At 29.7% G+C, this 23,027-nt stretch overlaps 1 protein-coding gene across 1 annotated transcript in view; it reads left to right on the top strand.

The window, feature by feature from the left end:
• LOC105848063 (tumor necrosis factor alpha-induced protein 3) overlaps positions 1-23,027 on the top strand; it is a 55,609-nt gene that overhangs the window by 18,020 nt on the left and 14,562 nt on the right. Inside the window, exons 3-4 of the mRNA XM_065793965.1 lie at positions 11,576-12,570; positions 21,089-21,305. Coding sequence (XP_065650037.1) covers positions 11,576-12,570; positions 21,089-21,298 — 1,205 coding nt within the window. The 3' untranslated portion in view covers positions 21,299-21,305. The remainder of the gene's footprint in view (positions 1-11,575; positions 12,571-21,088; positions 21,306-23,027) is intronic.

The following is a 23,027-nucleotide window of genomic DNA, read 5'->3' as shown; positions in this document are numbered from 1 at the left end:
AATGCTAGGTGGAGCCATAATTAATATTTTTGTTTTTGTTTGGGTAATACATAAGAATGATTCATTCATCCATTTAGATATGTATTCAAGATATTTTGATATATCCAGGACTAGTGCATTATATTGAGATGAAGGAAGGAATGCTTTTAGAGTTTGATGATCATCTGAGTATCCAAAAGTTTTTAACATTGAATATGTTCAGATATTTGTATAGTGGTCTCATATAGATATTAAAGAGTTTTCGACCTAGGACTGTACCTTATGGTGCTCCATATTTTACACTTTGGTTCGTGGAATATGAGTTACCAATTTTAACTTTTTGGGTACGGTTACTAAAAATGATTTGAACCACTTGTGAACTGAGATAATTGTACCTATTTCACTAGTTAATAGTCCAAGTAGTTTTTGCTGATCAATGGCATCAAAGGCAGCACTTAAATCAAGTAACATTAGTACTGAAGGTGTATGTTTATCAAAGAGTTCAAATATATCATTGGTAAGCTTAAGTAAAAGTGTTTCAGTTAAGTGATGTTTTTTGTATCCATATTTATTATTTTATATGAAGATTGTTTGTTTTCATGTGGGAATCAAGATGTTTGGAAACTACTCTTTCTATCAGCTTGCTGATAAATACTAAATTAGAAATTGGTCTATAATTTTTGAAGTCTTTTGTATCTGTGGCAAAGTCTAACTTGTTTATTATTGGAAGTAATGTAGCACTTTTTTGACAATCCATGCTGCTTGATTCCAGCGATAGTTCTATTATTTCAACCCATATATGTATAAATGTTTCTAATTTATTCCGTAGTAGGTATGCTGGAATGGGATCTTCAGTAGAACATTTTACTCCCAATGATATGATTGTTTTGTAAATTTTTTTGTATTTTGTTGGATCAAAATTGATCAAAAATAAAAATCCATTTAGCTTTAAGGCTAAATTCACTCTTTATTACAAATTCATAGACTTTGTGAACCCGTTGTCTCTTTTTTTTGAAAAAAATGTTTTGTTGGCGCATGAAGTATACCCCGACATTGTCCAAACAATAACTCATTTGGCGACACTAATATCAGAGGGAGGTAATAAAGCATTTTGTAGTTCAATGAGAAAATTTGTAATAAAAGAAAAAGATAGTATTGTTTCCATTAAATCTGCTCGATGGCATGATTCACCCAATACATGATAATGTTGAAAAAGCATTAGAGCTTCGTAAAGGGTGCATTAACATTTTGATATCTTTAATTCTAACTTGATTCGCATTATTTAAGGATAATAAAGTTTTGACCTCCATGGCATGGCTTGATCCGCAAAATTGGATGAACAACCAAGATCATGGTAATACTTGTATAACATACGTTATGCAACATTTTCGAGAACTGATTACAGCAGCTAACTTTTTTTTTTTTTTTTTTTTTTTTTTTTTTTTTTTTTTTTTTTTTATAATTCACCTCCCCAAGGCCAAGAAGGCCACTACAGATGAAGAGGTTACTTGTGGTTATAACCCTCTCTCAACTCTTTAACTCCGAAACACGAACCTTGACGAACAAAGCCGCTGCGCGGAGAAACAAGTTGAGCGCGGTACTACCAGGGACGTGGCGGGAATCGAACTCGGAACCTCTTGCTCATGAAGCGAACGCTCTACCACTACACCACTACCGCATTCCAAGAAGGTACTGTTTTCCAAGAGCGAAGTGCTCTACAAATAATAATAAAAACATTTTATTCAAAGTTATCATGTTACAAAATTTGGGAAAAGTTATTTAAATTTAAAAAACTTGATTTTTTTTTTTTTTTTTGTAATTCACCTCCCCAAGGCCGAGAAGACCACTACAGATGAGGAGGCTACTTGTAGACTTGTGGATATAACCCTCTCTCAACTCTATAACACTGAAACATGAACCTCGATGAACAAGGCCGCTGCGCGGAGAAACAAGTTGTTGCATGGAGAAAGATGTTGTTGCGCGGAGAAACAATATTTTAAAAATATTTTGTTATTAGTCAGTTTGTGCTTTTGCTTGTCTTCATCTAATAGCGTTGTAGAAAGATGCTTCAGCCCACTAACTACTATGCATTCAGATAAACGACTAAGCACGAACCATAGACGATTGGAAGACTGCATGCTGATTGCTGGAAACAGTCATGTGTGGACAGATAAAGAACGCAATGAAATATTACAAAATGCTGTAAATATTTATTTAAAAATAGAAGACTAAAATTTCCAATTAAATCAGAACTTAACATTGCTGCAAATCATACAAAAAATATAAATAATACTCCTATAACTGTTCAGTTTGATATCAGTACGTCTGAATATGAACTATCCGGTTCAGATAAAAACGAAGTAGATGCTAGTGAAAATGATGATAGCTCAAATGATGATAAAGAACACGGTAAAATGCAACTAGTCACAAATTTTCGGCATTAGATGAACAAGTAGAAGAATTTAGTGACGATGATAATTGTTCTACTAATAGTAGTGAATGTAGCTAAATAATTTAGATTTCTTTATTTGTATTTATGACTTTTTATTACTTTAAAAAATTTATTTCATTATTTTATTTCATTAATTTGTTATTAATTTATTATTTTTATTTCATTAATTTGTTTCATTACAAATACATAACATATTTTTTACAAATATATTTTTAAAAACTTCAGACAATTTTTTCGTTCATTGGCTTGCATCAAATATCGTTGCTGAAAAAAGAACTCACATATATAAGGAATTAAAATAATTACAATAATCTTAAAATAATTGCATCTGCAAACGATTTTTTAACTATCCTAATAACTTTTTTATAAAGTTTAAGATTTGCACCACAAAATTTTATTAACCTTCGTGGCACTTTTAAACAGCCTTATTTACTCAAGGTTTTAAACATTGCGCTGTGTTAAACACATCGGTTTCTAAATAAAAAATCTGAGGAGGCAGTGTGTGTGTGCCTTCCCATCTATGGATCTTATTTATTTCCCCTCTTTATGGATCTGCTCTTGTATTAGTCTATTTATTTTATGCGAGGAAAAGATACAGATTGAAAGAAATTTTTTTTTTTACTTTCACTTGCAATTAAGTTTACATTAAATAATAAATGTTTTGATTTTTTTTCTGGTTTTTCCTCTATTTATTTTATCATTCTTTATCAAATTTTGATTTTTATAGGTTAATTTTTGTATTATATATATTTTTTAAGAGTTTCTTCTCTTTTCAGTTTATGGATTGTTTACTTTAATTTAAGTTTGCTTTGTTTTTTTAGCGGAATTTTTAAATGCGCTAATTATAAAAACTTGCAAAGAGCTGTGGTCGAATTGTCAAAACAAAGAATTATATGCGAGGTAATATAAGGTGTGCGACCACATGCGTCTTACGCAAAGGCCTGTAGCTCTGTATTTCATTTTGGAATACGAATGCATAATTTTCTACAAAGCTACCAATAATGATAATGCTTGATTGATCCTAATTTTGTTTTAGTTGGTACCTAATGGGAAATAAAAGAGTAGCCTTTAGTCTTTCAAAGCAAGAGTATCTGCTGTAAAATACAATAGTGTTGCGTGATTTCTAGTTTTCCATTGCTTGTACTTTAACTCAAAATTATCTTCATATTCTCCTAATGTATTATGTAAATATGTGGTTAGCGGTTATTATTAAGTGACCAGGGCCCTGGCTAAAAATGAGAAATTTTGCAAATTCAGCTCTGGCAAAATTATAAGATTTAGCAGGGTACTCTATATATTATAATTTTATATTTACATTTACTATTTGTGAAATATATTTATATATTTTTAAACTCTTATTTACTTTCAAAAAGGTTGCAAGCAACCACTATTAAGTTATGAGTTATTTTAAAGTAGAGGATAGGGTTAAATGCTAGGAAATGGTTAACTTAAGACTTTAGTTTTACGTTGTATATAAAAGGAAAACATGAAGTTGGATAAAAGTTAAAAGGATAGATTAGAAAAAATGTTGTCTCAAACAATGCTTGTTAGAGAAGATTAAAGTGATTTAGGTATCAGCATGTATAGAGGTAGCAGCTCCAGGATTAAATGGTAAAGGCAGAAGTAAGAAAACTTTTAAGAAAGTGTTACATATTGTATAAATAGGCTTTAGTTAAGAAAAGAAAATGCTCTAAATTATTTATATTTGAGAAACATCATAAATAAGGAAAGCTGAAGCCTGATGATGATGATCATGATCATGATCATGATGATGGCAATTATGATTATGATGATCATGTTGATCATAATGATATATATATGCATAGATATACAAGATATAACATGAATTTTGTATAAAAAATATACTTAATAATGTGTAAATGTTTATGCAGCCCCAGTCATTAACCTGTCCCCAGCTATATTCTATCAAACCCAGCCCCGGTCAAATCTCAATCCCTGTTGCTACCTAGCAGTTATACTGTTCTTTACCAGGACAATTATCACATTTTGTTTTCCACTAAGCAAACAGTTTTTAAAAGTAAGTTTTCATACATTTTACCAATGCTAATGCATCCACTAGCAATTCGGCATTTTGGCAATAAGGACAAACACAAACAGAATGTGTACTACTTACACCTGGCAAAATGTATTACTTTAGTGTCTAAATGAAGCAAATGTTTAACAGCTTGTTTGAATTTCTGTATATTTATCTTTGTATTATACATATTGCTTTTTTAAATTATACAATTAAAGTTCTTTTTTTTTTTAATTGATGTTCAGGCATAGCTTGATTAAAATTGTTAATGTCATAAAACATTTTAACTGAATCTTTTACATTTTTAGATAAAACTTTACCTTTATATAATGGAGATAACTTCTTTTTCCCTTAAAAATTTCTTTAGTTTTCTTTGCCTGCTATTTTGTAACTGCAAAATTTTTATATTTGTAATATCAACCAGTTGAAAAATGCAAATGAAAGAAGTTAATAATTTTTTGATTTAGGATTTTGGCTATTTTTCAATGTTAATCAGAGCCATATTATACTTATATTAAATTATATATAGCCGTACTATATTTATATTAAAACTATATTTAAGGGGCCCTAAACATTAAAAATACATTCTCCTAATAAGATACTTATTTACAAAAAAACTAGCATTAAAAGCAAAATCTCAAGAATCTATTAGTACTAAATTACTTTTCGGTTTAAAACTTATTTTATCAGGAGTTTAAGAATACTTTTCAAATTTTTCATCAATATACAACAACAACAAAACGCAAAATTAAAACAAAGCATTAAGTACAATCAAGAACAACTCAAATGAATATTTAATTTGCATGCGCAATCAATTAGCTCAATCCCAACCATGTCCCTAGTAGTACCGCGCTTAACTTATTTCTCCATGAAGCGCCTTGTATGTCAAGGTTTGAGTTTCAGAGTTATAGAGTTGAGAGAGGATTGTAACCACAACTAAAGTAGCCTCCTCAACTCAAGTGGCTTTCATGGCCTTGGGGAGGTGAGTTAAAATTAAAAAAAAATCAAATGGAATTCCGCTCAAAATTTCCCTTTGACTTCATTTGACTAATTTTTAGAATAAAAAGTTTTGTTTTTGAAATTAGTCAAGTAGAATCAAAAAAAAAAATGTTTAATTTTATAACAATTTATATTGAAAACTAACAATTTGAAACTATAAAATAGCAGAATTATTAGGTATATATACCTAATAATTCTGCTGTTTTATAGTTTTATAGATAGACTTTTCAAGTAAAATATTTAAAAATTCATCTGAAGGCGCCAAGCATAGAAAAGAAATTAGTCTTGCGCTAGATAAACTACCCAGATTGTAAAACTCATATTGCATTTTTAATAAAACAAATAACTCTTATGAATTTTTTTGTGTTCATAACAAATTGGTATCACTTGTTATCAAAGCTTCACATTTATAGCCAACTCTTCAGCGAAAAGATATGGCAATTAATATTGCATTACAACATACAAAGGCTATGCTATTATCGCTTGATAATAGCATAGCCTTTGTATGTTGCCTTGATTTTGAACAGATTATAAAAGAAGCACTAGAAGCATCGGTAGAAATAGATGTTATTGCACAGTTTACTGAACAGTCTTCTTGTGGTACTCAAATATTAAAAAGTAGAAACATACATTGTCTTGATAAATCACAAGAACCTAGTTTACTAAAATAGAGAGAATGTAATCTCAAGAGATTGGCAAAGAAATATGAAAAAAAGGAATTGGGAAGAATTATATCCAAATGTATGTATAAATCAAATAATTTTAATACCCATTACTGTTGCTTATTGTTAACAATCATTTTCAAAACTAAAATTAATCGAAAATTATCTGCTTTCTACAATGTCACAGGAAAGGCTTGTCAAAAGAAAATGCAACTGCCAGAACAATTGATCATAATGATATAATTGATGCAAGAAAAAAGCTAAAATAATGAATTATAATTTGTATAATTTAAAAAAAAATGATTTCATTTATTTTGAAAAAAATTTTATGCTAACATTTTTTTTCAAAATAAATGTAATGCTATTTTAAAATAATAGTAATGCTATTTAATAAAAAAACATAATTTGTTTTTAAAAAATATATAATATTTAATAATTTATCTTTTTATCATTATTATTTTTATTAAGTTCTATCAATAGAAAGATATAAAAGACATCATGTAAATTAAAAAAAAAATTTATTTATTTTTGAGTTGAGTTCTTTAACAAATTTAAAAATGACAAAAATACCAAAAACTATAAAGCATCGTCATCACCAAGTTCTCTAAACCTATCATTCGCTAATATTCGTGGCCTTCGAAGTAACTTTTCTTTTGCTGAGTCTTACCTCAATTGACCTACTTGCTTTTTGTGAGACTAATTTGAGTTAAGCTATCTCATCTTGTGATCTTAGTATTGATGGTTATCTTTCTTTAATTCATAAAGACTCCAATAGTAACATGCTTGGCCTGGGCATTTACATTCGTAAGAATTCACCCATTTGTTGAGAAATTAGATTTGAATCCACTGACTATTCTTTTATGTGCTTTTGTTTAGCACCTCTTCACTCTATTGCTTTTCTCTTTGTTCTATATAACTCTCCTTCATCTTAAGACTGCACTATTTTTGATGTTGTTTCTGATCAAATTGACCTAGCCCTCTCTCTTTATCTATTAGCCAACATCATTGTTGTTGGTGACTTTAATGTTCATCACACTAAATGGCTTGGCTCTAGTGTCAGTGACTTTGCAGGAATTAAAGCCTACAACTTTTGCCTTTCTCAATCTCTAACGTAAATAATCAACTTTCCAACTTGCTTTCCAGACAATCCGAATCATTTACCTTCTTCTGGGACTCTTTCTGTGATTTTTTTTGTGATGGCCCTTGGGTAGAATTCTTTTGACTTTCTGCTGGCAAATGTGCTTCTTATGTAACTTCTTGGATTCAGGCTGGCATGGAATCTTTATTTCCTTCTTGACAGTTCCAAGTCAAGCCTCACTCTTCTCCATGGTTTTCCTCACTTATGCTGCTGCAAAACCATTGTTTCCATATCTATCAGAAAAACAATTCTCCAGAAAACAGACGTCTGTTTACTATTGCTAGTAACCATTGTAAATAGGTTTTGTCTAACGCCAAAGCCCGCTATTCTCATGTCACGAAATCTCATATTTCATCGCAAAAACCTGAATTGTTTGCTGAGAACTTTTCATCAATATTATCTCTTGATTCCACTAGTTGCGTTCTACCAGATATAGCTGACAAACAGATTGATCCATTGCTTGGCATTCGTATCACTCCAGCTTCTGTATCTAAAGTGATTTCCTGCTTAGACTCTTCTACAGCTTGTGGTCCGGACAACATACCTGTTATAGTCTTGCAGAAGTTTTCTCCAGAGCTGTTTTCTATACTTTCAAAACTATTTAATAGTGATGTACCAATAGCACATTTGTGTCCAATGCCGATACCAATGCCGATGGATAGAATAAAGCCGATACCAATGCCGATACCAATTAATTTTCTAATTATTGAAATTTTAAAAATATAAGAGCATACAACTTTAAATCGTGTAAACTTTTTCATGGAATCAGAACTAGTAATTACATGCTTGGACCCAAAGTAGAGACAAACCATTATTTTAAAAGACATTAAAAAATAACTAAAAAATGTATATTAAAAAAATATACATTTTTTTAGTTTTTTTTACTATGAGAAGAAAACTTTTTTTAGAAGAATTTTTATCAATTTAAAAAAAAAAAATATTATTAAGATGAGGAGTTTACTTAAATTCTGTAATTAATTTATTAGTAATTTAGATATATAAACAATAATCATATAGAAATATAGAAGGCTATACTTGAATACATATAAATATCAATTCTTAAATAGGTTACTTTTAGGTATAACGATAAAACATCACAAAATAAAATTATTCTAAAAACAACATGGTAATAAAAGTATAAGTACATTCAGCTGTTAGAGTTTATAAACATCATCTTAAAAATAAATAAGTTTGCCTGTAAAAAAAGTCAATATAAACAGTTACCCAAAAAAAATTCTAAGTAATGCATAAAGTTTAGTTTATTAATTGTTTAATTATTATCATAATGCAGGATAAAAATAGTAAAATGCCATCGGTTGGAAAATCAATAAATTAATAAAAAAAAGGATGATGCCAATTCCAATTGTGCAAAAAGTGACCGATTTAGCTGATGCCGATTAATCAGTACATCACTACTATTTAACAAATGATTATCAGAGTCTTGTTTTCTGACCTGCTGGCATCTGTCATCCCTATTTTCAAAAACTCTGGAGAGCAATCTGACTTGTCTAACTACCGTCTCATTAGTCTTCTTCCTATTATAAGCAAGGTTTTTGAATCTTTAATTAACAAACACTTATTCTCTCATCTTGAATCTAATAACTTACTTTCTGATCACCAATATGGATTTCGACCTTCTTGTTCTACAACTGATTTGCTAACAGTAATAACCAATAGGTTTTATCATGCATTGGATAGATGTGGAGAGGTTAAGGCTATCGCTCTTGATATTTCTAAATCTTTTGATAAAGTTTGGCATCCTGTTCTTCTCCGTAAGCTTTCTTCTTACGGTTTATCAGGTAACATTTTAAAATTATTGAATCCTTCCTTTCCAATTGTAGTATAAAAATTTTCCTCAATGGACAGCACTCTTCTTCGTATCCTTTACCTGCAGGGGTTCCCCAAGGTTGATTAGTGCAAGAATGAATGGTATTTTTATAAACATTCTTGCACTAATTATCCCATAAGCAATAATTAGTGCAAGAATGTTTAATCAATTACGGTAATACTGCTGTAATAGTAATAATGGGCTTGGTAATACCGTTGTAGTGGAAATTGGTGATGGTTATGAGTGATATGGTGATAGTTAAAATGGATGATATGGTGGTGGTGGTGATAATATGGATGATATGGTAATAATTATGGTGATAGTTAAAAAACACAAAATAAATCCACCATTATGAAATTATTTCTGCATGACTTGAAATATTACGTTATTTCTGCATGGTTCAGGCTTGGACAGGAATGGCATGCAATCACATTTTGTAACTGCCCACATTTATAATTCCTTTTCGTTACTATTTGACCATGGCTGTTTTGATTTAAATTCAATAAAAAAAATTTTATGTTATAAAATAACTTTTATTGTTGACCTTTTCTAAAGTTTTTATTTTTTACAAATTTATGCAAAATTAACAAAATAAAAATTTAATTATAATGATCGTTTTTAAAAAAATGCATTTTATGTTATATTTAAATTTTTCAATTGGCATTTATTTTTATTATAGATTTAAACGTTTGAAACTATTTTCATGTAATTCTAAAAATCAAAATATTTTCTGAAAAACAAAAATTTTTCTGTCTTTCTAAAAAATTGTAAGTTAAATTAAATCTTCCCATTGTTAATTAAAATCTTAAGCAAGTTAAATTAAAATCTTCCCATTGCAATGGAATTATTTGATTGCTTTATTACTTTAAAAACTTTTTTTTTAAACTTGGCTTACTAATCAGAGCATGAAATGATTAAAAATAACTATTTTAAAAATGCTACTTTTATTTTAAAACAGTTTTATTTTTGCAACTTTTTGAAAAAAATTTTAATAGATTTTAAAAATATTATATTTTTTTTCTTTTCAATAATTTAATTTCCCTTTTTAATAATTTAGATAAAATTTGTTCATTTATTAAACAATCATTAGAAGTAATTTGTAAAAGCGTTTCGTGTAACTTTAATAAATCGATTCAAAACCAATTTATTTCAAATGCAATTAAAAACATAACAAAAAGCAATTTTTGCTTTGAGTTTAAGTTTTATTTAAAACTTATTCATTTTCTTTTTCATATGGAATTGTTTTCTTTTTTACATTTTTTTCCTAGTTTAAGTTTAGCTTAGTGTTTCTTTTTTCAGCGCATTTTTGAAATGTTTAAATCATCCAATTATGAAACGGTTGTGGTCAAGTTGTCAACCAAAAAAAAATTATTCGCGTTATTAGCAATAGCATTCAATCTCATGCCATTCCTGTTTGAACAAAGAATAGGTATGCGTAACAATATAGTTGAACCATAGACAGTTTTAGTTTATGAATTAATAAAAAATGGTTAAAGTACAAGATTTTTATATATGAGTTACTATTTGGATGTGGTTTACTGGTTTGTGAAATATGTTTTATTGACAGGGATGCGATATCTATAGGTGGGGATAGAGACAATCTGGATGGGAATGGGGTGAATATGGGGACAAACTTTCAACATTGTAAACACTTTAATAAACCTAATTAGTTTTTCAAATTAAGTTACATAAAAGTGGCATAAAAAATCAGGAAATGAAAAAATAAAAATAAAAATTTTAAGTTTTTTAAATGTTTTATAGCTTTACACCAAGTACGAATGCTTAAGTGAAATATTAATGCTATAGTGAAATATTAATGCTCAAGTGAAAAATTAATGCTTATAAAAAACATACTGTCGCTATAATGAATAAATGTTGCACAATTTACAGTTTAGTATTACTTATGTAAATATATTGCGGCCATAGTATTGATGGTGAACATAATGTAATATGAATAATAAACATGATGTAATATGAATGGTGAACATGGTGTAATATGAGTGGTGAACATAGTGTAATATGAATGATAAACATGGTGTAATATTCATAGCGAATATGGTGTAGTATGAATAGTAAACATGGTATAATATGACTGGTAAACATGGTATAATATGACTGGTGAACATGATGCAGTATAAATGGTAAACATCATACAATAGGTATTGTATAATTAGGTACTATACAAGTCTCAAAAACAAATTTAAAAAATTTAAACTTAAAAATCAAGAAAAGAGTATGCTGTAAAATTTATTCTATCTGCAACCTTGTTCTAGGTAATCTTTCTTGGTACATACATAGGAGGTAGTCACTCTATTTTGTTGAAATCTTGTTTTGTATTTAGAAGTTGAATTTTTCTCCTGTTACAGGGGGCTGTCTCTATTTTGTTTAAATTTTAAACTTTGTTTAAATTTTAAACTTTGTTTAAATTTTAAACTTTATTTTGTTTAGATTTTATTTTGTTTAAATTTGATGTTTATATTAGGACAAATGGGAATACGTTGGATAGAACATTCGCAACAAAGTAACTTGCTTCATGATTGGAATCGTCTTCAGGAATTAACATCAAATAGAAAATACTTTTATCCTGATAAAACAATAAAATATGGTGAACTGGGCAATTTTCATATATTTGTTATGGCAAATATATTAGGAAGACCAATAATTGTCCTATCTGAAAAACAATTTGATAATGTCATTGGTGGTATTTATTTACCATTGTTACGACATTCTAAAGAGTGTTTTCGATCACCTATTGTTCTTGTCTATTATAATTACAATTTCTCCCCTGCTTTTAGTTGTGAAAGTTTTAATACAATGCTATCAAATATTTGTTATGATGACAATGCATTGCATTGCGTTCCTTTAGTCAACAATAATTTAATGCCTCTCAAAGTACATTTTTTGTTACCTTCGGAGAATCAAGACAAAGTTCTTTTAGGTTATTTAGATATATCATACATTGAAGAAAAAATAAAAGTTGCCTTTTTAAAATTTAAATCACCTTTAGCGAATTCGGTAAAACTTATCAACTTATTTTCAAAAAATGATTTTGATGAAAACGTACCAAATGTGTTTGATAAAAGTTTAATAGACACACAATATTCAGCAAACTTTACACAAGGTTCTTCTAAAATGACATATATTGGAAATGAAAGTTCAATAAAAAAAAATGTTGACAATAGTAGTTATATTTCTGCAATGAGCTATTCATCACCATTAGATTTGTCAGATAAAAAGTTGCTTGAGTCAGAAACACAGACTTTAACAAGAACTAAACTTCAAACTGCTGACTCATTTGGTTCAAGCTACTATCAAAACTCAGTTGTATGCATAGGATGTGATAAAAATTTTTTTTTTTCTGACTTAAAAGAATATTCAACTAATCTATGCAAGAAATGCTTTCTAGAACATCAACAAATTGAAAGCGCATACAGTAAAGAGTATCACACACAGGGCAATAATTTACTAAAACATCATGTAAGTGTTTCATGTTTTTTGTATTTTGTAGTTTCATTTCAACCATGTTCAATTAAAAGGATCCCAAAGTGCAGAGAGAAGTTGTGTTCATATTAATGAGAATGATAAAAAAAAATGTTTATGCTGAATTTTTTTTGAGTAAAACAAAATAATAAATTTATACCAAGAAAAACTAACTTTGTTGTTTTACTCGATGCTTGCTGTCTCCATGTTAGCCAATTGCTTTAGGTTTTTAAAATATGCATTGCAATCCACAGACTTTATAATTTGTTCAAGCGCGTTTAATTTGCCCATTAAAGAAATTTTAAAATTTTCCTCAATATTTCCTTCACAGTTGCACAGTAAGATTTGATAACTCGCTGCTCAGGACAGTTTAGTGCATCCTTTGGATCAAAATTGACACTATTTTTCTAATACCACTGCATTACTTTTTTGGAATAATGGATCGATGCCAGATCTAGCCCAAATAAGGTTGTTTGTACTTTTTAATTAGAGGAAGAAATCATTTTTTCAAGCATTCATTCACATATAGATCTAATGTCAAAGATTGATTTGTTATTAATAGAGAGCTTTTAAAATCACAACTGCAAATAGCCTGCCATACAAGAAACTTGGCAGCAGAATTACCAACTCGAATGTACTTAAATTAGTCAGAAGCATTATAATGTTTTGCTTTATAATTTCAAAATCCTTTTTGATTTTCAGGTTCTTTACTCAACATTGCAAAAACAATGAGGATTAGAAAAATAATATTTATGTAAGCATCATTTAAAAAAAAAATCATTACAATTGATTAAGTGGTTTTTGAAAAAACTCTATTTAAAATTGTCCAAATTAAAATCAACTAAACTTCAACCGTATCATGGTGATAATCACTCATGTACAGTTATATTCTGTACATTTTCTCTTATACTGTCAGTATTCATCATTATCATCCTCATCATCATCATCACTACCATCCTCATCATCATCATCATCATCATCATCATCATCATCATCATCATCATCATCATCATCATCATCATCATCATCATCATCATCATCATCATCATCATCATCATCAACAACATCATCAGAGCCATCATTAGAGTAATATTAGAATAATTGCAAAGTGAGATTGAGTTAGACTAAATAAAATTTCAAAATTTTCATCAAAATTTTAAAAATTTTCCTTTTAAATCTATTTTCATTTGATCGTACCAAATACTATTTAGGGTATATATATATATACAATTTAAGGTATTTTTGTGGTAGTGTAACAGTGTCAACAATGTTTTACTGTGCTTGCAGTTGTGATAACAGTGTCAAAGTGCCAACAAAGTTTTACTGTGCATGCAGTTGTAAAAAAAGTTTCTTAAAGCTTTCCCAACGCTTAAGACCAAAATCTACAAATTTTTAGTGAGACTAAAATCTCAAAATTGTTATTGTTGACAAACTATACTTTTTAGTCAGCATTAAACATCCACCCAAAATTAGACATTACCATAAGCATATATACCATAGCATATGTGGATTTTTTTTTGAATTGTTCTGCTAATAATAAAGATTTATGAGAGATTTTTTTAATGTGATTTATGTTTCTCATACATCAATATACATTACTCATACATTATACAGCTCATACATTACAACATGCAGTCATAAGAGTAAATGAACAGCAAATCTCCTAAAAAAAACACTGTAACAACATTAGATCTTTGTGTTTTTTAAAACTCCTAAGTATTTCTTGAGTTTAATAGTAATATATAAAAAGTAGTTATGCGCTGTGAAATGAACACCATACCATAGAGTTCCACTTAGAAAGATAGTTGCGGAATCTAAGAGTTTCTTGTAATCATCTCGGGTTTGATAAATTTTAATGTTTGTCTTACTAAAATGAATTATCCAAGCTTTGAAATCAGCAGTCTTTATTACATCTACTGTTGTCTGGAAGTTCCTCTCGTCAGTAGATATGGTAATGCTACATATGTAGTGTTACCATATCAACACTACATATTATATAGTGTTTCTAATTGTAAAAGTTAGTGATTTAGAACCAATTTTACTTTGTTAATTATATTATATGAATCAAATAATTATTATATATACATCTGCACCTTCAATATTATTGTGATTGCTGACATCATTATAGAATATTGAAAAATTGATGACTGATGCAATAGCACATAGTACATCAGTGCTAAGTAAATAATCAAACCTAAAGTAATATATTAAACAAGTAACTTAATTCAAAAAAAAGTAAAATACCAGTTTAAAAAATTTATATTCCGTTCAATGAACTTTTTAAATAATTTTTATTTTTTGCATTATAAATTTGAAGTCTGACACAAGATAAATCTAAATCTCTACTTTCATTAAACTTTAATTGTGGCTTTTTTTATTAATAGATAATAATTATGATTAATAAATGTTGTTGGTTGTACTTGCATATTGGTGGCAAAGTGGTTCTAGTTTTTGGTTTTCCCAAAATATGATGATTTGAGAAAGTTATGGGTTGGATTTGTCAATAGAAATTTATAGACTGTCACCAAATCATCTGTAGTTTGTTTAAAACATGTTGGAAAAAATTTATTACATTAAGGGGCATCAGCAAAATGATTTTATTTTCTGTATAACCTGAAGCCTAATTTTACTATCTACCCTCCTAGCATAACAACTCCTTCTCTTCTAGTGATATCTGAACCAAATCACTAACTAAACGAGTATTTCAAGAGTATATTTAAATATTTAAAAGAAAATATCTCTTGTCTATTCCAAATAAAAAGTTAAACAGTGGCTACTTGAAAATTAATATTCTTTGAATTTGTTAATCTTTAATAAAAAATAGTTTTAATATTTGAGGTGTGTTTGTGGCAATCGTGCTTTAAATGTTTCCTCTTTTATAAAGTTGCTCAATACATATGGTGAAAAAATAGATGGTTTGTTATTAATGTGAAAAAAAGTTTACTTGGTCTTTGATACAGTGCATCTGATTAAAACTACTTAAAATTAAAAAAACATTTGAAATAACTTACTATATTAATTTTTTCTTTCTTTTGGAATTTCATTATTTATCTGAAAAGAACACCAAAAATAAATAACAGATTTATCCATTGTTTTAGTTCCAGGAAACTACTACAGCAGCAATAAAGTCATGTTTTCCTTACCATTTAGATATTGCATCATTTGTAACTCTTTTTAACAATAACATATTCAAAAAATCAAGTCTGAGTTTTTTTGATTTTGAGTCTTTAGAAATATATATCATTTATGCAAACATCATCAGGTAATATAAATTATATACTCAAACATCATCGGGTTTTGATTTGAGTCAAACCTTCTTCGAGAATGACCTTAAGCTCTTTTTTCTTAAGACATTGTGTGCCACTTTTTTAATCCACATTAAAATCTGGACTTTGAGGACTATTCAAGTAACTAAATCTGCTTCTGGATAAAAAACTCTTTTGCTTTGTTTGACATATGCTTATGCTCGTTGTCTTGTTAGAAGATAAAATGTTTTCCCAATCGTAATTTTTCAGTTAAGGCCAGAAGGTTTTTATTGAGAGTGTTGTCATAAACTTTTTTCCAGCCTTCCTAAAAGCACACCACCATGTGCTTTTAGGAAGGCTGAAATACATTTTGGAATAGGTTCAATCAGATGCATACATAATTCCCTCAGAATTTCACATTCTCTTTTGACAATTTCTTGTCTATCCATGAATCAACTTGATCTAGATCTTGTGGTTGTGCCAGGGTAGAAGAGTAATATGTTACCTTTGATACCACTCTTTCACTGAGTTGGCAGTATGTGTCAACTCAGTGCCATTGTGTCATCCTGTTGAAAAATTAAGTTTTTATGCCTCCCAAAAAATGATATAGCAGTAAGTAAAAGCTTATTTTCCAAGGTCGTTTTGTACTTATACTGATTAATTTGTAGTTAAACTGTATAAATTTTCAAATCTTATCCCCTTACAAGAAATGCATCCCCATATACCTATCAAGTAGCCGCTGTCTTGTACTCTTGGTACACAAAATCTTTACTTATATTTTAGCTGATCTTTTAACAATAATAGTTGTTTTCTGGTAGCAATATAACAATCAATACCTTTATTATTAACACATTTTCTAAATGTGTTATAACCAACACTAACAAAGCCTTATTACTAAACTCAGTTGACAGCTCTTGGTAGCTTATTTTAGGATCTTATCTTACCCTTTGATGCAATAAGCTTTGATTCCTGGAAATAAGGTTTGACAACCTTTTAACTCTGGGTTTGTCTTTAATATCATTTGAAAGTATTTAGGCACAGCATAATTAAATACCAAATAAATATCTAGCTATTTCTTGTTGATTTTTTGGCATTGTTTGGACAGAACATAATAAAACACTACATAATCTTGCTATTTTTTGTTAAATTTTTTGATTGCAAAGTGAAAATTGGAATAGCCGCAGTCAAGTGCACATCAAATAAAGGTTTATGTTTTAGGTTCATCTTTTAATGAATAGAAAAGATTTTCAAATATTTACATGCTATCACCCCCTGCTGATATTTCATTAAAAACAAGTTTTTGTATGCATAAATTTGAATTTTTTACCCACATTTTTTTTTCAAATATTGAATTTTGTAAAACAACATTTTTATAAAAAAAATATATATATATTTTTATACTTAAAAAAATTATCAATTGAATCAGAAAATATGTAAATCACCCCCTCATCCTTTTTTTACTTTTCTGTCGTATGAGTTAGTAAAATTGCAGGAAAAAAAAAACGTAATTTCTTCAATCAAACAAATTTCTTTGCTTGAAGATATTCAAACTAGTTTTTCAGCAAAAATAATTTTGTAGTTCTTGATCATGGTGAAAAGACATGAAATTCATGAATCATTAAAAAAATTGATCTTGGGACACTATAAATGTGTGTATTTCTAAAATTGTGAATGTTAAGTCTAGCACTGTAGGAAACATTAAAAATATAAAAAAATGGGTACCATCAAAAATTTGCCAAGAAAAGAACGCCCAGCTAAGACTGCCATATACATTGATAGAGAAATTATTCAGAAAGTTAAACAAGATAGGGGACTATCTGCACCAAAGTTCTGATGTTATTGAATGCAAATGGAGAAAAAATGGTAAATGCTTTAATCCTAAATGTATGAGACCAACTGTCAAACATGGAGGAGGTACCAATAAGCTTTATTATAATGTTTCAATATTCTATATATTTCAAACTTATTTTTTCCTATTTATAACACAACAAATGATGATTTGAGATTCTTTTGCTTGGAGTGGTGTTAGCAAATTTGAGTTCACTGAGATCAAGCACCAAAAGTCCTGGCTTATCTTGTAAATTTTCAACGAGATGAAGATCCAAAACACATAAAATTAATTACTCAGTTGTTCAAAAAAAACAGTGTTAAGATGTTAGATTGTCACCTCGGTCACCAAACCTAAATCTGATAAAAAATTTTCTTTTTAAAATGAAAGCTGAACAAAAACCATCCAGTTTGTCGCAATTAAAGGCAATCCTCATTTAGGATTTGGAAAAATTTGACATGGCAAAAAACTTTTGCCATTGCCATGTCAATAGCGCACCAATTGACTATTAACTTTATATTAGCAAAATAATTATTTAAGGGGTAATTGTGACACTTTTTCTGATTGAGTAGATAATTTTTTTTTTAATTATAAAAATATAAACTTCTTGTTATTAAAATGTAATTTGATATAAATTCAGTAAAAGTCAAAAACTTAAATTTTAGCATACAAAATTTGTTTTTATTAAAAAATCATCAGCGGGGTAAAAGACTTTGTTGACAGACTTTATATATGTGTGTGCATATATATATATATATATATATATATATATATATATATATATATATATATATATATATATATATATATATATATATATATATATATATATATATATATATATATATATATATATATATATATTTTAAGTCAGGTCAGGTACTCCTGCTACAGGTAACATGTAACCCAGTACAATCTGCTTCATGTCCTGCTGCTTTGTGGGATATGCCTTTTTAGGCTAAGGCTAGAAGATGCCAACTCCCCCTGAAACACCCCCTGCTTTGGGGCTCTTGGTTGAGTAAGGCTAGAGATGGTGTCTCGATAAAAATACTCATCTTGGGCAGATATTAAATGCATCTGGCTACTGTTTTGTAGAAAGCCTCCCAGGCAAAGACTTAAAGTGTAAATAGATTCTATCTGTTGAACAGCCTTGCACCCTTTCTCTTTGTTCTATATCACTCTCCTTTATCTCAAGACTACACTCTTTTTGATGTTAGTTCTGATCATTTTGACCAAACCCTCTCTCTTTATCCATCAGCCAACATTGTTGTTGTTAGTGACTTTATTGTTCATCACACTAAATGGTTTGGCTCTAGTGTCAGTGACTTTGGAGGAATTAAGGCCTACAACATTTGCCTTTCTCTTTCTCAATCTTTAACACAAATATTTAAAATTCCAATTCGCTTTCCTGACAACCCAAATCATTTACCTTCTCTACGCAACTTATGTCTTGTTTCTGATCCTAGTCAGTGCTCAGTTTCTCCACATTCACCCTTATGTGCTTTTGATCACGGTTTGATCTCTCTAAAACTGTTATCTCATTTTTCTTCATCATCAGAATTCCCCTATCATCATACCTCTTATAACTACCTTAAAGCTGACTAAGACTCTTTCGGTGATTTTGTGATGGCCCTTGGTTAGAAATCTTTCGTCTTCCTGATGACAAATGTGCTTCTTACATAACTTCATGGATTCAGGTTGGCTATGAATCCCTTACTTTCTCTTGACAATTCCAAGTCAAGCCTCACTCTTCTCCATGGTTTTCCTCTCATTGCGTTTTTGCAATTTCCAAACATAACCATTACTTTCATATCTATTGACAAAACAATAATCTAGAAAACAGACATCTGTTTACTACTGCTAGAAACCATTGTAAAAAGGTTTGGTCGCTTTCAGGTCACAAAATCTCGTGTTTCATCACAAAAGTTAGGCTCTCATGACTTCAGGAAAATCTTTAATAGTATCTATAACAAATTTAATATTCCACCTCTCTTATATGGTTCAAATTTCTTTACTTCACCTAAAGACAAAGCTAAATTGTTTGCTAAGAACTTATCAATATCATCTCTTGATTTCACTAGTTGCGTTCTACCTGATATAGCCAACAATCAAGTTAATCCATTGCCTGATCTTTGTATAACTCCAGCTTCTGTATCTAAAATGATTTCCTGCTTAGACTCTTCTACAGCTTGTAGTCCAGTCAACATACCTGTTGTAGTCTTGCAGAAGTGTTCTTCAGAGCTGTTGTCTTTACTTTCAAACCTATTTTACAAGTGCTTATCAGAGTCTTGTTTTCCAGCCTGCTGGAAAGCAGCATCTGTCATCCCTATTTTCAAAATCACTGAAGAGTGATCTAACTCGTCTTACTACTGTTCCATTAGTCTACTTACTATCATAAGCAAAGTTTTTTAATTCTTCAATTAAGAAACACTTAATCTCTCATTTTGAATCTAATAACTTACTTTCTGATCATCAATACGGATTTCAATCTTTTTGTTCTACTGCTGGTTTGTAATAGGTAAGGTAATAACTGATAAACTGATTGTGCATTAGATAGTGGTGGAGAGGTTAAGGCTATTGCTCTTGATATTTCTAAAGCTTTTGATAAAGTTTGGCATGCTGGTCTTCTTCATACGCTCTCCTCTTATAGTGTATCAGGTGACATCTTTAAGATTATTGAATCCTTCTTTACCCATTGTAGTATAAAAGTCTCTTCACTTTACTTCATATCCTTTAACTTCAGGGGTTCCTCAAGGGCTATTCTTGGCTCTATACTCTTTTTAATTTACATTAACGATCTTCCAGAAGGTCTCACATCTAATATAGCATTGTTCGCTGATGATACTATGATTTATTCTTGTCTTGATAAGAAGCCAACACCCTCTAATTGCTTGGAGGTAGCATTTGAGCGATTTCACTTCTGTTATAGCATGGGGGTCACAGTGGCTGGTGAACTTTTACTCAGAGAAAACTCTTTTTTTTTCTAATGCTAGGTTCACAATGCATTTTTGCAACCTGTCTAAAAGAGAATAGGCATCTTCTTCTGATGATACCCATTCTCTTTTAGACAAATTGCAAAAATGCATTTTAAACATAGTTTGACCTGCTCTTGCAGTCACCCTCCAACCATTATCACATTGTTGTAATGTTGCTTCTCTTTCTCTTTTCTATAAATACTATAATTGCTTTAATATCCAATTTATTAACTTTGGAAAATGTAAAAGATTTTTTATTTTTGTCATTGGAATATTTTTCTAATATTTTCAAATATAAATGAAACCTGAGACTTAAATGAAAATGTTTTTAATTTCAAAGCTCTTTTTTTTTTTTTAATTTAAGCTCAAGTATGATTTCTTTATTTTAACAAATTTTTGATTAGATGAAAATGAAATTGGTTTCCAATAATTGCTAATCAATTTTGCTTGCAATTTCATTTTAATAGGTTGATTTGACTCCCTGCTCAACAATTGGATGTCCAAAGTTAACTTATTTACCTTCTGGCAAGTGTCAAAAATGCGAGATGGAAGCAAATCGATCAGGCACATTTGATTCACAAAAGTGTTTAATAAGTGGTTGCAAATTTTATGGAAACCCAAACTTCAATGGTTTATGTTCAGAATGTTTCATGAAAATGACTATGAGTGAAATATAGGATATAGGTAAAAACTTCAAGTTTTATATATATATATATATATATATATATATTTATATATATATATATATATATATATATATATATATATATATAGTCCCTAGCCAAATTATTAGTCGCACTCGAGTTTTTTAAGAATTTATCGCATTATACCAGTTTAAATGCAGTACATTCACATTTAAACATGGATGTTATGGATTTTTATGTAGGAAATTTATTATACAATTCGTGTTTGAATGTATTTTCCATATATGGTATTACAGTGTGAGTCAATTAGTACATTAACGCGTACAAGTTGAAAGCTGCCCCAGTCGCGTTCGCTGTGGCTTCAGTTGCGGACGTGTTTGTCTGAAGTGTTTGTTTATTTAGCAGTTTTACAGTACATATTATGCATTTACCTTATTTTGTGTGCAACGTTAATGAATTATAATAAGTTTGAACACTTTAAGCATGGGTAAAAAAGCCGATCTTACACCACGCAAAAAAGCTGAAATAAAGCCCCTTGTGAATGCTAAAGTACTTTCAAATCGCGAAATATCACAAAGATTGGAGATATCTGAAGCTAGTTTACGACGCATAAAACAAAATTGAGTCAGGGGAAGAATTGATCCCAAATTGAAAGAAAAAATGCGGCAGAAAGCCTATTTTCACTCCAAGGGCAGAAAGATCTTTAAAGAAAATTTGCCTTGAAAACAGATTTGCTACCACAAAACAATAACATCGCAACTCCAAGGTGTTAATGTGAATTCTTCTGAACGCACTGTTCGAAGAAAATTAATAGATTTAGATTTTAAGGTCTGCTTCCCTGCCAGGAAGCCCAAGTTAACACCTGCAATAAAAGCAAAACGTCTGACGTGGGCCAAACAGTTCCGTGATAAAGATCTGGACTTCTGGAAATCAGTAAGTTGTTACAATTTTTTTACAATTTCTTTACAAATAATGCATTTAAACTTTTTCTATGATGACAGAAGACCAGCACAAATGTTTAGTGTTTTAAAGGCACTGGATGTCTGTATGTGGTAAATGGTATGATGAAGCAAGACCAGTACAAGAATGTCTTGCAAAATTGGTTGATTCCGAAGCTCCAAGAATGGTTTACAAATAGGGAACCATTCACTTTTATGCAAGATGGAGCTCCCTGGCATACAGCTCAATCTGTCAAAGCTTTTTTGGCAGAGCAAAATATTCCTCTGTTGGATTAACCAGGTAATAGCCCGAATCTGAACCCTATAGAAAACGTTTAGGAGTTGATGAAAAGAGAAGTGGCTAAAGATGTCATTACAAACAAACCTCAACTCATAGAAAGAATAATTTACGTCTGGAATCATCATCCTCAAATGCAGGAGACAGTACAGTCCTGCATTGACATCATGCCACAGAGAATTAAAGCTCTTCTAGCGGCTAAAGGTGGCTCAACAAAATATTGACATTTAAGTATATTTATGTCTGTTTTCTTTAAATATTAAATAAATACATATTGTTCTTTCATAATAATGTTTTATTTGTAATAAAATATAGATAATCAAATGGATAAGCAAAAAGCATATATTGCACCTGGTAAATACACAATTCTTGTATGGTATCACAAGATAATTTCCATTTTTCATAAAATTTTCTAGCGCGTCTAATAATTTGGCCAGGGACTGTATATTAGGGTGGGTCGTACTTTTAAAATTTTGGATATGGGAGCGCGCGCAACATTTTTTTTATGTATTAGGGTATTAGAAGA

Source organism: Hydra vulgaris, chromosome 03 (genome assembly GCF_038396675.1).
Source record: "Hydra vulgaris chromosome 03, alternate assembly HydraT2T_AEP".
Lineage (NCBI taxonomy): Eukaryota > Metazoa > Cnidaria > Hydrozoa > Anthoathecata > Hydridae > Hydra > Hydra vulgaris.
This window is presented reverse-complemented; position numbering and strand designations above follow the sequence as displayed.